The 14,365-nt window shown below is 45.5% G+C and overlaps 5 protein-coding genes across 5 annotated transcripts; all 5 read left to right on the plus strand.

Moving 5' to 3' along the window:
* Positions 1 to 5,671: 5,671 nt before the first annotated feature.
* Positions 5,672 to 7,249, plus strand: EJ05DRAFT_505409 (uncharacterized protein; the record flags this gene model as incomplete). The annotated part of the gene is made up of 5 exons (XM_033747702.1): positions 5,672 to 5,728; positions 5,775 to 5,830; positions 5,879 to 6,126; positions 6,182 to 6,249; positions 6,302 to 7,249. 5 exons carry the CDS (start codon positions 5,672 to 5,674, stop codon positions 7,247 to 7,249), a joined length of 1,377 nt encoding a protein of 458 aa, XP_033595441.1.
* Positions 7,250 to 7,253: 4 nt separating this feature from the next.
* EJ05DRAFT_229943 (uncharacterized protein) lies at positions 7,254 to 8,743 on the plus strand. The gene is made up of 2 exons (XM_033739964.1): positions 7,254 to 8,225; positions 8,277 to 8,743. The coding sequence occupies exons 1-2, from the start codon at positions 7,622 to 7,624 to the stop codon at positions 8,516 to 8,518; spliced, it is 846 nt and encodes a 281-aa protein (XP_033595442.1). The 5' UTR covers positions 7,254 to 7,621; the 3' UTR covers positions 8,519 to 8,743.
* Positions 8,744 to 9,945, plus strand: EJ05DRAFT_229803 (uncharacterized protein). Its single transcript, XM_033739963.1, has 3 exons — positions 8,744 to 9,325; positions 9,381 to 9,472; positions 9,528 to 9,945. The coding sequence occupies exons 1-3, from the start codon at positions 8,968 to 8,970 to the stop codon at positions 9,696 to 9,698; spliced, it is 621 nt and encodes a 206-aa protein (XP_033595443.1). The 5' UTR covers positions 8,744 to 8,967; the 3' UTR covers positions 9,699 to 9,945.
* EJ05DRAFT_228756 (uncharacterized protein) lies at positions 9,745 to 11,136 on the plus strand. Its single transcript, XM_033739958.1, has one exon. The coding sequence runs from the start codon at positions 10,193 to 10,195 to the stop codon at positions 10,991 to 10,993; it is 801 nt and encodes a 266-aa protein (XP_033595444.1). The 5' UTR covers positions 9,745 to 10,192; the 3' UTR covers positions 10,994 to 11,136.
* Positions 11,137 to 12,700: 1,564 nt separating this feature from the next.
* Positions 12,701 to 14,182, plus strand: EJ05DRAFT_490411 (uncharacterized protein; the record flags this gene model as incomplete). Its single annotated transcript, XM_033745874.1, has 1 exon — positions 12,701 to 14,182. One exon carries the CDS (start codon positions 12,701 to 12,703, stop codon positions 14,180 to 14,182), a length of 1,482 nt encoding a protein of 493 aa, XP_033595445.1.
* Between the last annotated feature and the right edge of the window lie 183 nt (positions 14,183 to 14,365).

Below are 14,365 nucleotides of genomic sequence, written 5' to 3' on the forward strand. Positions count from 1 at the left end.
TAGTACTAACGAATTAAGCTTAGGGTACGTACATACCTAAAGTATCCTACTAGGTTAGCGTTATGGTATCGGCTAACTACGTTAAATCGCGCGTTGCCCGTCGGCATATAGCACTTTCTATCGTAGTAAAGTAAGCCGTCCACGAAGGTCTACTTATAGTCTACTTTAGTCTATAATAACCTATCTTGCTATATTTTATATAACTTTAAAACTATCGGGTCTGTCTTCTATAGATCCACGATTAACTAGGCGAGGTTAATTGGACATTCACGCCGGGTATTATTGCCCTTCCCGACAGCGCTAATAAATGGTCTACTAGAGACTTCGGTACCGCGTCTTTGGTTACCGGCTTCGGTCTTAGAGATTTAATTACCGGCATTAATGTTAGTATCTCGCTAATCGCCTAATAACTTAAAATCTAACCTTATCCTTAAGAGTTGGGCCTATAGCTACTCTAGGACCCTATGGCTACTATAATTCTAGGCGCCTTCTTTATAGTTAGGTCTTCTTAACATCCCATTAGCTAGATTTATACTTCTAGGTCGATGGTAGATTATAAAGTAAAAGTTCGCAAGCTACTTAGCCTATTAGACCTATTAACGGTTTAAAACCGTCGTGCTTATAAACCCCTTTAAGTTATAGTAATTAGTTAGTAACTCGACGTCATGCATAGCACCTTTAAGATAATATTACCACTATTTAAACGACTCTACTATTACTAGTAGCTCTTAGTCATAGATAGTGTATCTAGTCTTAACATCGACCATTTTACGTGAGAAGAACGTAACTAGATACCATTAGACCTTTTTAGACTTAGTTAGTCTAGGCTAGGAGAGAATACCTAAGATTATAAATCCTAACGCGTCGGTTTCGACGCGGATAGGTTTAGTTAGGTCGAAGTGCACTAGCAATAGAGCAGTTATAAATGCCTCTTTAATTTTCTCGAAGGAGGCCCTTTCGCCTTCTGACAATTCTATAGGCTACGATTTAATATTACGCTGTTTCTATCTACCGCGGACCGTAATAGACGAATCTATGGTAGTAGTGCGCGCGTTAAGCGGTACTACTAGCCGGGAGAAATGCTTAACGAATTTTCGGTAGTAATTAGCGAATCCGATAAAGACACGTATGTCTTAAACCGATTTTGGTTTAGGCTAGTCCACGATAGTAGCGACCCTATCCCTTTCCATAGTTATACCTTAATTAGTAATAACGAAGCTAAGAAAGTTAACGTGGTCCTAGTAGAACTCGTATTTAGATAGCTTAATGTATAGCTTGTGTTTTTCTAGCCTATCTAGGACTACGCGTACGTGCTAGATATGTTCTTCTTCGTTATTAGAGAAGATAAGAATGTTATCGAGGTATATAATGCACGTCATGTCGAGTAGGCCTACCAGCGCGTTATTAATATACGCTTAGAAGGTTCCTAGCGCGTTAGTTAGTCTAAAAGAGACCACTATATACTCGAAGTATCTATAACGGGTCCTAAACGCCGTTTTCTACTTATCGCCCTTCTTAATACATAGGCGGTAGTAGGCGTCGCGTAGATCGAGCTTAGTGAAGATCTTCGCGCGCCCTAGTCTATTAATAGACTCGGAGATAAGAGGTAGTAGGTAACGATTCTTTCGCGTGATGTTATTTAGACTATAGTAGTCGATACATAGACGGAGACTCCTATCCTTCTTCTTTATAAAGAGAATTAGAGCTCCGGCTAGGGATATACTAGGCCTAATCCATCCTCGCGTAAGGTTCTTTTCGATGTATTCTCGGAGGACCTATAGCTCGGGTTCTAATAGAGGGTAGATGGGTCCGTGTAGAGGTTATTAACTGTCTTCGAGGTTAATAGTAAGGTCGTTAGGTTAGTATTAAGGTAATTCGGACGAGTCGATCGCTAACACGATATATTAGTATATTTTATACTAATATAGTAGGTTTTCGTCTACTTTAATGCTAAGCTCTCTATTTTAAGTAAGTAAGAGGACGTAGATGGCGGAGATTACCTTTTCGTAGTCCTTCTAGAATTATTCGTCGTCGACTAGCTATACTAGGTTCTATTATAGTGGGTACATGCGCCAGCCAGCTGTTTTCTAGATGAAGTCTAGTTTCGGGTTATATTTTTCGAGCTACGGCATACCGAGGATCATGTTAAAGGGACTATCTACCACGATAAAGGTTGAGTAGTAGGGTTTCCACTTCCCCCCGCTATCCTAGATGCCGTATTTAATAGTATAGGTACCCTACGATTTAATAGGACTATCGATACTATAGAAGGTGGCACCTATTAGTACTTAAATATCGACGTTAAGTTCTCGTGCTCGTTAAGTCGATATAACGTTAGTAGCTAAACCGCTATTAAGTATTACGGTCTAATATTATCCACGAGGGACCTCGATAGGCCTAGCCTATAGTTTAATATACTAGTTGGCTAGTTATCCCTCTATTTTAGTTACGTCTATAAGTCGCGAGGGTTCCTCGTAGGTAGTTAGTTTTTTATATTATATACCGGGTAGTTAGGCGCGATGTGTCCTAGCTATTAGCACTTATAGCATATAACTAACTTAGTATCTATATTAGTATTCGGTGGTTTCCCTAAGCGGCACTTAGGTGCTATATGGCCTATTCTACTATAGGTGTAGTAGGTGACTTTAGGTCATTTATATAAGTCGTTTCTCGCGTCTCGATATATTAACTAGTAGAAAGATCTACGGTACGGGCCTCGTCTTCTCGAGTTCGTAGAGTGGTAGCGCCCACGAGGTGTTCCGCGCGATCTATTACTAAACCGGTCCTCTTTAGACGATTTCGCATCGGATTAGATTAATAGGGATAGTCGTGCGCCTGTACGACGTTAGTTATTTATTATACGCTAATGTCGTTCTGCGAGATTCGCGAGTGCCTAAAGGTCGGTAGAGATAGACGTTATAAAGTCGATGCGTTCCTTTACGCTCGGGTTAAGGGACCTTTTAAAGTCGTCGTATTATCGAACCATGCGATCTTCCTAGGCTTCTCTCTAAAGAGGTCGGAGGTATTTAAGGAGTTATAACGGGGATTATCTCTCTTACTATTAAGTCTTAAAGATATGGCTCTAAGCCTATTCGCGTCGCTCGGCTCTATCGCCGAAGTATTAAAGAAGGAATTCGGTGAACGTGTCCTAGTTATGCGCATCCTTAGGGTATTTAATTCGATGTGCTATCCAACGTTCAGATAGCGTTAGGTCTAGGTAGTTCTATGCGAACCTAATCTTATTACTATCGTTCGTAAATAGGTGGAAGAATCGGCTATACTAGTAAGCCTATTTATAAAAGCTCCTCCTAGTTTTACCGTCGAAGTAAGGTAGTTTCTTAGGCCGAGGTAACTAGGATAGTAATAGACTTAGTTAGACTATTTCGGCTTAAGTTAGTCCATATTAGTGTAGGTTAGTTACTACTAGCACTAAAGCGTGTAGTACGGCTTCGAGTCTAGTAGTTCGTCCTTATACTTCGTCGAGTTCGCGAAGTTACTACTCGAGCTAAGCCTAATACTACCTCTCCGCGTGTAGCTTAGTATATACATTATCGTAAGGCGTGGTTAACGTTAGTCGGTTCTAATAAATTAATTCGTTAACGTTAATAGGGTCTAGTCTTATAGTAAGGATGGGTCTAGTATAGTATGAACTAGACCGCGATAGAGTATAATAGACTCCTTCCTTATTATCTAGGTAATCTTCTATAGTTATACGGAATGCCGTACTAGTTATTAGTACGATAGCCTATAGGGTATACTTATTAGTAGAGGTGGTCGTAGGGAGACTATTCTCTTTATTTAGATTTAGAGAGAGTCTCTCGTGTAAGGTAGTGCCACGGGTATTATAGCGCGTAGTAGGAGCTATCTCTATAAGCTACCGTCGTGCTATATAGAGAGGAATTAAAATATAAAGAGTGAAGACGTGGGATAGTAGTCTAATAGTTTATAGAGAGATATAGGAATGTATTTATAGAGTAATCTTACTCTTATACGAGGTTGATTCCTAACGAGCAGGAATCGGTTTATACGGTCTACTTATATAGTAACATCGCTTAACTTAGCTGACTCAACCTAGCTCTAGCTACTACGTGGCTACATGGATTAGAATGGTCCATACAGGTCCATTATGGTTCCCGTCCTAACAATAAGAACCATAGAAGTCGCGAATTATCTAGGTATATAGATACTATCTTAACTTATTAGTTCTATAGGTGGCGTCTATTAAGGTAAGTTCGCCGTAGTTAATTAGCTACTCTAGTTGGTATTTCTAGACGAATACTAATAAAGATTTAATACTAGTTCGGTCATAGCGATAAGCGACAACTCTCTTATACCTCTAGTTACAATCTCTAAGCACCTCCTTAGCCTTATCTAGCTAACTATTAGCGCTTAGAGTATTACCCTAAAGTAGTCGATTAGGGCTATAGTTAACTACTTAAGCCTAGTTATAGATTTACCGTATAGTAAGGTAATTACCGCCAGCCTTACTAAGTTTAGAAACCTTACGTCCTATCTATAGATTCTTAAGACTCTAATAAAGATAAGCCTTTAATAGGCTTGGATTTAGCCTTATTATCTCGACTATACGATTACGTAAGCCATCGTTAAGCTTTAGACTATTAATACAATTAAGACTATAAGAGTACTTAGCTCTTCTTTAGTATTTTACTATTCTAATACTACTAGTAGTATTAAAAAACACTCGTATACTAGCTCTATACTACTTACTATTACGGATAGACTTTATTAAGGCCTTACGGAGGTTCTTAGGCGGACGAGGAGTATTAGTCTTACACTTAAGATAATAATTAAAGAAGGTAACCTTAATACCCTTAATAATCTCTATAGATTTCTTACTCTACACGTTACTAATGTATAGCTAGTAGGTATTCTACTACTATTATATTAATATAAGGCCATTAGATAGCGTGAATAACCTCTCTCTCTACTATATAATACGCCCTAGGTTATTAAGGCTAGCGTGGTGATAGCGCTTAGTATAAGGTTACTTCTAGATAGCGATAGATAGTATAATATAAGTAATAGTAGACTACTAGCTTAGTGCCTAAGTTAAGGAAGTAGAGTTAGAAACGGTACTACCTAATTCGGTAGTATTCTAAGATTCTATAGCATTATGATCGCGAGATTCAATAGGTATAATAACTTCTAGTAGCTATCTATTAGCTAATTCGGTAATAGTAACGTTACTAATAACAAGGTTAACGAGTTAAAGTATATTAGCTTTAACTTATAGAGTAGTATAAGATATCTTAACCTTAATATTAATAAGAATATACTAATATAGGTAGATTTACGGTATTAAAAGATAAGGAAATAGTAAGACGGTAATAAGGTATAACACGAGGAATGAAGATAATAAAGATAAATAAGTATAGTATATGCTTGGTAAGTCTCGGGTATCCCTCGATCCGAATACCCTATATAAAATTATATAGAGCGTCTGGATCTACTAACCTGCTTAGTCTATATATTATATTCCGTACGCAGACGTTACATTCCGTCACATTCTGTACGCACAAATACGCATTTATACGCTGGACGCTTGAGGAACCCTCCGCTACGCGCACCTGGCCCGGCCCATGACGCGTCTCACGCGCCCAACACAGAAGACTTTGCCATCATCGACATATGATCCAGCCAGGCATCCAGAATGGCAGACAAATACAAAGAATATCTCACGGCAAATGTCCTCGATGAAGGGAGACCGGTAAACATGTCCATCTGACGCAGCATACTAATTCTGACCCTAACAGATCACTTATCGCTTGCTCAGTAGAGCCCTAAGAGTTCATGTTGATCTGGCAAAACAGTAAGCTCCGAAGTCTTCGCAGATTGCCAAAGCTCACATCCGGTCTAGAATGCTGTACGACTTCTATCAGAAACAGAACGCAAAGAACTCAGGGTGTCTGCACGCTACCTACATAGTCTCGGGCACACGACAAATGAGGGAGCGAAAACTCGCCAATGGAGTACAGTCGTATGATGGAGGACACAGATTCATGCAAAGTAGCCCTTCTATGAGGCCTGCGCCAAGAGAGGAAGAGAAAGAGGAGACGATATCCACAATTTCTGTTGTCACATTGGTCACTGAAGAACAGCTGGAAGGTACACCATTCATCTCAAGAACTAGCCGGATACCGCTAACCTTTCATTCTCCCAGATGCAAAATCTAGCCTGGACAAAATTACAAGCTTACATGTCTACAGTCTACAGCCAGGATCCATTGAGGTAGGTACCCTGTGTTTGGTGACCATAATACAAATACTGACCTGTCCTCCAGAATGTTCATATCCTCTCGGTTTGTAACCAAGAAGTGTCAATGAAATATGCTCCGGACGATCCTTTGAAGGCATACGAGATATATGGTACAATACATAATCCTGATGCCAGACGAAGGACTATGCGCAGGCAGCCTCCCGCACCTACCCCAGCACCAAGCAAAAACACTGTCAATACGCCAGCCAAATCCACGTCCAAGCATTCGCCCCCGGCCCCGTCGGATTCAAAAGCTACTGCTGCGCCAGAGCGACGAGGTAGTACTGAGGATGGCAGCGCAGTTGTGAGACCGTCGCCGGTGTCAGATGTTTCGCTAAAGAAACCAGAAAACATAAAAAGTGCCTCCAATCGCGGTCAATCAGCTTTGTTTAAATCGTTTGCAAAGACTCAACCCAAAGTAGCAAAAGCGGCATCTCCAAGAAGATCACCAGCTCCTTCAGCTGAACAAACTGCCCAAGAGGACGAAGCTATGGATGATGCAGACGCATCGGATGGAGAAAATGAGGCCGCGGCCATCAAAAAGAGAGAAGCAGCGCAGACAGAACGGAAAACTCGAGTTGAAAGAGAGGCACAACTACGGAAGATGATGGAAGAGGACGACGAAGAAGATGAGGACGAGCCTATGACCGATTCTCATGAGTCTGAGAAAGTAGAAAGCCAAGAGAGCGCAATTGACGCAGCGAAGCCAGCAGATTTAGATATCAAAGAGCAGACCGTACGTGTTGAGAATGGTCGGAGACGAGGTCGGAGAAGAGTCATGAGAAAACGGACCATCAAAGACGAAGACGGCTATCTTGTCACAAAGGAGGAGGCAATATGGGAGTCTTTCTCAGAAGACGAACCGGTGCCAAAGAAATCTAAACCCACTCCCTCAACCTCCACTGCAAAGGAACCAAAGAAAGGTAATAAACCAGGACAGGGTGGCATCATGAGTTTCTTCAAGAAGGGATAATTTGTTTTCCTTTGGGATTGCATTGAAGGCGTCCTGTGAGTTAGTATAACTCACGTCATATTTTCTGCCCCACCTCTCCGCCTACTCCACACGACGCGCTTCATGCCGTCATGCACTTCGACCATACATCATACATATCAGATATACGACATATGTAACCCGCTTGCAAGCACACGCATCCAGTCCAATCTTCAAACCTCCTCGAAACGTACACATCTCAACGTCCTGGTCACGAGTCACTAGTCTGTCAAGCAGCACTCGCGAAAAGATCAGGTCGTCTGTCCCGTCAACACCGCCAAGATATCTTCACCAACTCGCACTCGTATTTCTCGACTTCTTCGCGTCATTCAGCCAACAGTATCACGCAAGAGAATGTCCACACACTCTGCTCTGTCATCGTCCTTGCCTCAGGCACCATGGAAACCCATCTTCGAGAAACATCTCAGCAGCATGGAAACACCTCAATTCGTATTGTCCACTCTGACTCCAGCTCCTGCTGGCTCTCCAACACCGTATCTTCCGCGTTCTCGGTATGTAATATATCGCGGATTCTGGGGTACTTTGCCCGAAAACAAGCACAACGTCGTCGAGCGTAACCCACGTGTCTACGAGAGTGAGATGCCTTGTATAACGACCGATGTCAGGATGCAAAAGACATTCGAGCTCTTCAGCAGCTCAGAGGGCAAGGCGACTGAAGAAGAGCAAGTGCAAGGCAGCGGCGGCGGCGGTCCGGTTGAGGCGGTCTGGTGGGTGGAGGGCGATGTTCAAACACAATGGAGGCTTAAAGGTCGCGCATATGTGTTATGCAAGGACGACATCGAAGGCGAAGGCGAAGAGAGTAGCGGCGTTAGGACTGTCAAAAGTGAAGTTGGTCGACGAATGAGGATTGTCCCTGAGGGAGAGGGCAAGGAGGGAGTATGGAGCTGGAGTCGCGAGATCAAGGGCCACTTTGGCAACAATTCGCCTGGCATTAGAGGTAAGCATCCCGCTGACACTGGCAAGCATCATCTAATCAATCCTGTCGTAGGCTCTTTCAAGGCACCACCGCCCGGACAACCTGTGAACATGCCGTATGATGACAAGAAACTTGTGCTTGGAGAGAAAGTGACCAGCAATGACGACGAAACAGCGTTGCACCACTTCCGTGTAATCGTCATTCGTCCTGACGAAGTCGAGCAAACAGACCTCTCTGATCCCAAAAAGGCACGCCGATATATTTACACTATTGGTGAAGATGGCAATTGGAACAAGGAAGAGACCTGGCCATAATACGTCGTATCAGCATACGGTCAAGTCAGGATTGTCGCATATCTGACTGACAGTCTGACCCCTCTTCGGCCGAGATATTGTAGTCTGTGGGTCATATAGAAGACTGTCTATAGGTGCTCGGAACAAAATCAGAATAAATCCCGGTAGGGTTCTCTGGTTTCTGTCACAGAAGCATATTTCCACCAGTTATTGCTCGATCTTTCTTGCAGGCTATCTACCGCTCATGTGTACAACCACGTACGTGAGCTAGCTCGGCCGACCTTGGCCTAATCGTGCAGAGTCGCTCTCGAGCAAACGCAAAGACTGCCGCCTATGCTGTTGTCTAATCATTGTATTAGCTTCGCTCACTATCTTTGGATGCATCTCTGCGAGTATTTCGCAGGCAAGTTGGAACGTTGTTACTGCTGCCCAGGTGCTGCCCTCACGCACAAAGACGAGCTGTCCCGTTAATGATCGCCCGGGCGGAAGAAGCGAAGGAATGGCGGCGTCCACCCCACCTGCAGCCACGTAAGGTCTCCCTGCCGAGCCGGCGGCCAGTGCACACTCACGCTCTCTTCACGTATTCACCATTCTCCTCATCATCATCACGCCCCGCTGTCGTGCGTTTGTGCGTACGTACGCTGTCCGTTACACGTCCCCTCAGTCCTGCGATTCGTAATCGACTCCGGAGAGGCCTCGTGCAGGGACCAAGCAAAAGCAGTCATCACAGACAGCAGCTTATTGAAAGTGGAGATATGATCAGCATTTGTGTATTGAGAAGAAGAGAAGAAGAAAAAAGAGTAGCAACGGGGGGCGCTGGCTGTTCTTGTCTGCAAGTATTTAGACATCACGCTGAAATGAAGACTGCTGATGAGGAACCCAGCCAGCTGGTTTGGTCTATCTGTCTGGGGGACGAGCGGGTGCGGCGTTTTTCGTCCTCGTTGCGGCGCTGGGCGTTATGGCGAAGAAGATACTGTAGTTAATTACTTTGCATTGTGTTGACCTGCTGGACATCCTGACGTCGAAGCAGAACGCATCCCTGTTCTTGACTGATTACAAGTCAAGACTGCTGCCAGTGACAGCTCGTTGTGTCTTTCCAACATCTCATGGGCAACGGGCTGGTACAAATCCTGCTATTACGTGGGTCATGAGCAGCTGTCTCCTGTTGCCAAGGTACTCTCAGACGGATGTTAAATCTTAGTACAGTATGAAGGATGTCACGCTCTCACTCTCACTCTCGCTGTCTTTGTCTCTGGTCTGACTGATACCAACGAACGTTATTTAACCAACTCGCGCCTCGGCTCCCCGGAAGATCCTTGGATTGCCCGGGCTGAAGTCCTAAGCACCGTGCGCGCCTTGCCCTGTTCACTAATTACTCCAGGTGCCTTTTCGGCCCGTCGATCTTCACGCGGATGCATGCTAACCTCCTACTCCCGCATCCACTCTCATTAATCCCCCGACCTCCACTTCACCGTCTAGCCTACACATCACTTCTACCACACTTGCTGCTTTGCGCCCAGGTCTCTCCAAGTGCTGTACGCCTACACCTTCAATTCTACCAACCTCAATTCCAAGGTGACAGCAACTGCACCACCTTTGCGCAGGTTCAATGACCGTTACAACTTCTGCATCACTGTGATAGCTTACCGAGCCGTGTCCAAGTGCTCGGCTTCACCATCAGTTAATCCTGCTACCATGTCTGGGGAAGCCCACAAAGCTTTCGAGTATCTGAAGGAAAAGGTCCCAGAATGGATCGAAAATCTAGAAGCACTTCGTGCTCGTGTCGCAGAGAAACACCGTCATGCTCTGCGGGCTTCAACAGCTCCAAGGAAGAAGAAACGCACAGGATCCATGGACTCGTTACGACCTGACGAGAACGATGCCGTGTCCTCCATTCCCACCAGAATAGTGCTGGCTCCTCAACCGCTGTCTACTACGCCTCTAGCACCTTCGACCAACAATCTCACCAAGCGCAAACGCGACGCCAAGTCAATCACGTCAGGTCACATCTCTGGTCCGCCAAAATATCGTATGCGGCAACAAATGGTTGTTGTATACTACGACAGCGAGATTCAAAAGTCTTTTGAGACCCTGGTACGAAACATCACCACAGGAAGAAGCATGCTGCGCAAAGGCAAGATGGCTGCCAAAATGGAAGCGCTTATGTACGCCATGGATGTAGATGACTCCACCTCTGGTGATAATGATGAAGACCCGAACGCAAAGATCGACATTCGTTCGAACTTGACTGGCTTCAGGATCACTCGCTCCATTCGAGCTGTTCCTAGTCCCTTGCGTAACGCAGGCTCTTCTAGCGATGACTTCGACTCCGCCGACAAGGACCTCGAGACAGCCCAAAGTCTATGCGAACGCGGTGCTCACCAATTTCTTCGAGATGGTGACTGTTCTCCGGAATTGGAAGGCTCCGAAGCGAGCTTTAAGAAGATCTTGGCGCTGAGCGAGATACTTGTCGCACGACAAAGAGCAAAAGAGTAGGAAGCTAGGTCACGGCAAAAGACGCAACAACAGCAGGAGCCATTAACTCTTCCAGTACCGACACAAACAACATCATTGCCATGTCGGACGCCTGGTCCGATCGAGGAGAAGCGCATCTCATTTCACCGCCCGGACCTTCTCGCCCTCGAAGTAGACGATGACGAAGAGGAAGAAGAAATTGACGAAAGTGTATTCGCTGCGCTGCGACCTCCCGTTCGTCTAACACGGCGGTTATGATGTCAATCTAGCGATGTTTCCCATCATCTGATTTTCCTTTAAGTTCACATGTATACCGCATTCGAGCTACTTGGCTCACTTGGCGTTTTGGTCTGGTTATCTGCATATACTTTAGCGCGGCACTCCTCGTTCGAAGATCGAACATTGCATTGTGGAACTTACGAACGGGCCTGTCTAAATTTTCAGCTACGTCAGACCACACGATTTTCTGTCCAAAATATACATAGACATCTGGATTTCAGACACCTTTTACGTTGAGAAGTAGTTCCAGATCGCTTCGCTTATTGGGTCGGATTTTCCTTTTGCGAACTACACCCTCTGTCACTTGGCAAGCCTGACAAGACTCATTTCATTGTATACACTAGTCGATGCAGCTATTTCCTATGCATCTCACAGGCTCTAAATGAGTGCATCTTCTGCTTCTGTCGAGTTTATATTTCCTCACCCGCCTTGCGTAGTAGTGTAACTCAATCGTGAGCCATGCGATTGCCTAACCAAAACCTTGGGGAATTTGACCTGCTATTTGAAGAAGCAATTTCATCGCTATCGACATACATTTTAGAACTGTAGCTGCCACTTTTCGGTTCCCCATAAGGCCCCCAGGGCTGTGTCATTTTTTCTCGCTTTTGAAGTGATGCCGTACCTGCCAGTCCAATTCACCTTCGGTGCACGGGCCCCTCTCTATTGCACACGATCATTTTCGAATTGATCACCTCCCAGATTTCCAAGCGTTCAACTTCTCTGATATCAGTACACTGCTGGTATCGTTTTACTTGAGTACTGTGCCGATTCGCTGATGTACAGCCCTCCTCGCTGGCACACTGCAAGCTGGCTTCACAGCTCTACCGTACTACTATCAACTCTGGTTCTTATTGAGTAGAACGCCTTTTTGCCTGAGAAGCATTCTGGTTTCGCTACGGCTTGCTCTGACTCTCACGGGATTCGCTCCAGTATACTCTTACAGCAGCATGGCACGCAAGGTATTATCATATCGATCTAAGCTATACAACGCTGCTGACCGTATCGCATCAGAGATCTTGTCCGGGTCTCTTGGAGGCTTCGCGCGTGAAACGGCACATTCGAGGTTCAAGTGACGGCAAGGCACGTGTAGTGCATGATTCCGTACATGTTTATGTCGGCTCATGTGGCGGGTCCAAAGTCAACTAACCAGCCAATTAGACTACTGCAAATCTATCAACGTCAACTCAGCCAGTCTTCAAAAGACCGGCTTTACCGACTCCGTTACGAGCAGGTGATGTTTCCGCCCAGCGTGCGAGAAAGCCAAGGGTCGTGGCTGGAATCGAGTCCCAGAATTTGCCTGCAACGTCCAAGATTCCCATAGATTTGGCTTCTTCCGACGAGGAGGGTGAAACGGTTGTTCATGAGACGATTGTAAAAGCGACACAGCGTGCGACACGCAATCGTGAGCATCACAACAATCGTATCAAAAACAGCATCATATATCATCCCATGGATCATCTCACGAGGCCAAGACGAGCTTCAGAGGTGAAAAGGCTTGCGCCAATCGTGGTGCTGTCCGATGATGACGATGACGACGAGGACATTGTGGCTGGATTGGCGGACAGCCCGGGATCGGATGACACCCATATCTCTCCTCGTCCTCAGGCTATCTCAAAGAATCATACCTCCGGACCGATCAGGTCGGCTGCAAATACTCATGACCCATATGACACAAGTACCCACCTTCAGGACGAAGATCTTCATCTCTCTGGCGTTGTCTTCTCACGTAAGAGGGTTGAAAAGCCTAATATCCTTGTCATACCGCAAAACCCACGCAAAGCCAGAGCTGTATCTACCTTGATCTCTACGGAGCGAGAGACACCTACAGAGGAATCGAAACGGCGCAGGAGTACGAATATCATCACCATAGGTAGCAAAGATGCCTTGATTGAAAAGTCCAATGAGTGTATCACTGTCAACAGTAACAACGATTGTTCTGACCATTCTGATGCTAAAGCTAGCGAGCTTTCGACTTTATATTCACGAGTTGACCGCATAATCCGTACAACGCCCACTGGATCTACCAAGTTGACCAAACGGCAGCAGCAAAAAGAGGCCCGACACTTTCATATATATGAGGATGAGGCAGGTCTATCTCCCGCTCGGAACCTGAGGCAAAGAATACTCATCAGGGCCCACAGGAAGGATCATGATAACTTCCCGACGGAGAATATGATAGGCGCAAATCCCCGCCACAGATCACGTCATTGGTCAAACATCTTCAGGGCACTGCGTTCAGACGACAGTGATCATGCTGACCTCATCACTGATGACGACCATGACGGGAGTTTACCTGAAGACGACCAAGGACATCAGCCCAGCGTTGATGGTGGGCGCATATGGAGCGACTCTTTCGAAAGACAAGAGACTGAAGCACTTAGTGAGCCACATGGAACCCTGACCGCAGCTTTTAGGCATAATGATGACCTTCCTGACATAAGTGTTGACTACGCTGAATCATGTTCATCCGGAGGCATGACCCAATTATTCGAGCGCAGTCTCTACACGGCCCTTATCGACTTTAGCAACTCTTGGTCAGGCTACGGTGCCGATGAAGGCATTTCTGGGCTTCAGAGAATTTCCGAAAGCAACGACGGCGTCTTCCAGAGACCATCTGAACCATCTACTAGCTGTGCAATGCCTTCGGGAGACCCGGAGTGCGAGGATGAAGTGAACATCATGGACGATCTTATATCTGCACTCAGCGAGGACATCACTAGGTCAAGTGGCAATGTCACAGCCGGTGCAGAACAGGTCGCTGCTATCACCCCAGAAGACTCTTTGCTAGTCGGCTGTGATGGCTTCAACACAACGGCTCATTCCATCCTACGTTTCAGTGGAAACCCATATGACACCTTTCTTATGGTGTCAGGGTATTCTAGTCGAGCTCTAGACGGAGAAGAGTCAAGTGTGAGAGCTACACCGGTATAGTTCGACACATTAAATATTCCTATCGTACGCCTGCATGAGAACAGCGATGAAGCCGAAGTCCGCTCTGATTGTGAGCCATCCGTCAGATATCCCCACCAAGGCGACATGCATAGCATCGCTGGTACAGACAACCATGGATCTCGCTCATGGGCTGCGTATCACCCACCCATCCAGTCAGCATCA

Source organism: Pseudovirgaria hyperparasitica, assembly GCF_010093815.1.
Source record: "Pseudovirgaria hyperparasitica strain CBS 121739 unplaced genomic scaffold EJ05scaffold_24, whole genome shotgun sequence".
Taxonomy (NCBI): Eukaryota; Fungi; Ascomycota; class Dothideomycetes; order Acrospermales; family Acrospermaceae; genus Pseudovirgaria; species Pseudovirgaria hyperparasitica.

Bases quoted from the DNA above. Each gene is read 5' to 3' on its own strand.
- EJ05DRAFT_229803 (XM_033739963.1), top strand. From the start codon at position 8,968: ATGATCGCCCGGGCGGAAGAAGCGAAGGAATGGCGGCGTCCACCCCAC. The intron at 9,326-9,380 runs GTCTGCAAGTAT...TGAGGAACCCAG, and splicing joins GGGGGGCGCTGGCTGTTCTT to CCAGCTGGTTTGGTCTATCT. The intron at 9,473-9,527 runs GTAGTTAATTAC...ACGTCGAAGCAG, and splicing joins GTTATGGCGAAGAAGATACT to AACGCATCCCTGTTCTTGAC.
- EJ05DRAFT_229943 (XM_033739964.1), top strand. From the start codon at position 7,622: ATGTCCACACACTCTGCTCTGTCATCGTCCTTGCCTCAGGCACCATGG. The intron at 8,226-8,276 runs GTAAGCATCCCG...ATCCTGTCGTAG, and splicing joins CAATTCGCCTGGCATTAGAG to GCTCTTTCAAGGCACCACCG.
- EJ05DRAFT_228756 (XM_033739958.1), top strand. From the start codon at position 10,193: ATGTCTGGGGAAGCCCACAAAGCTTTCGAGTATCTGAAGGAAAAGGTC.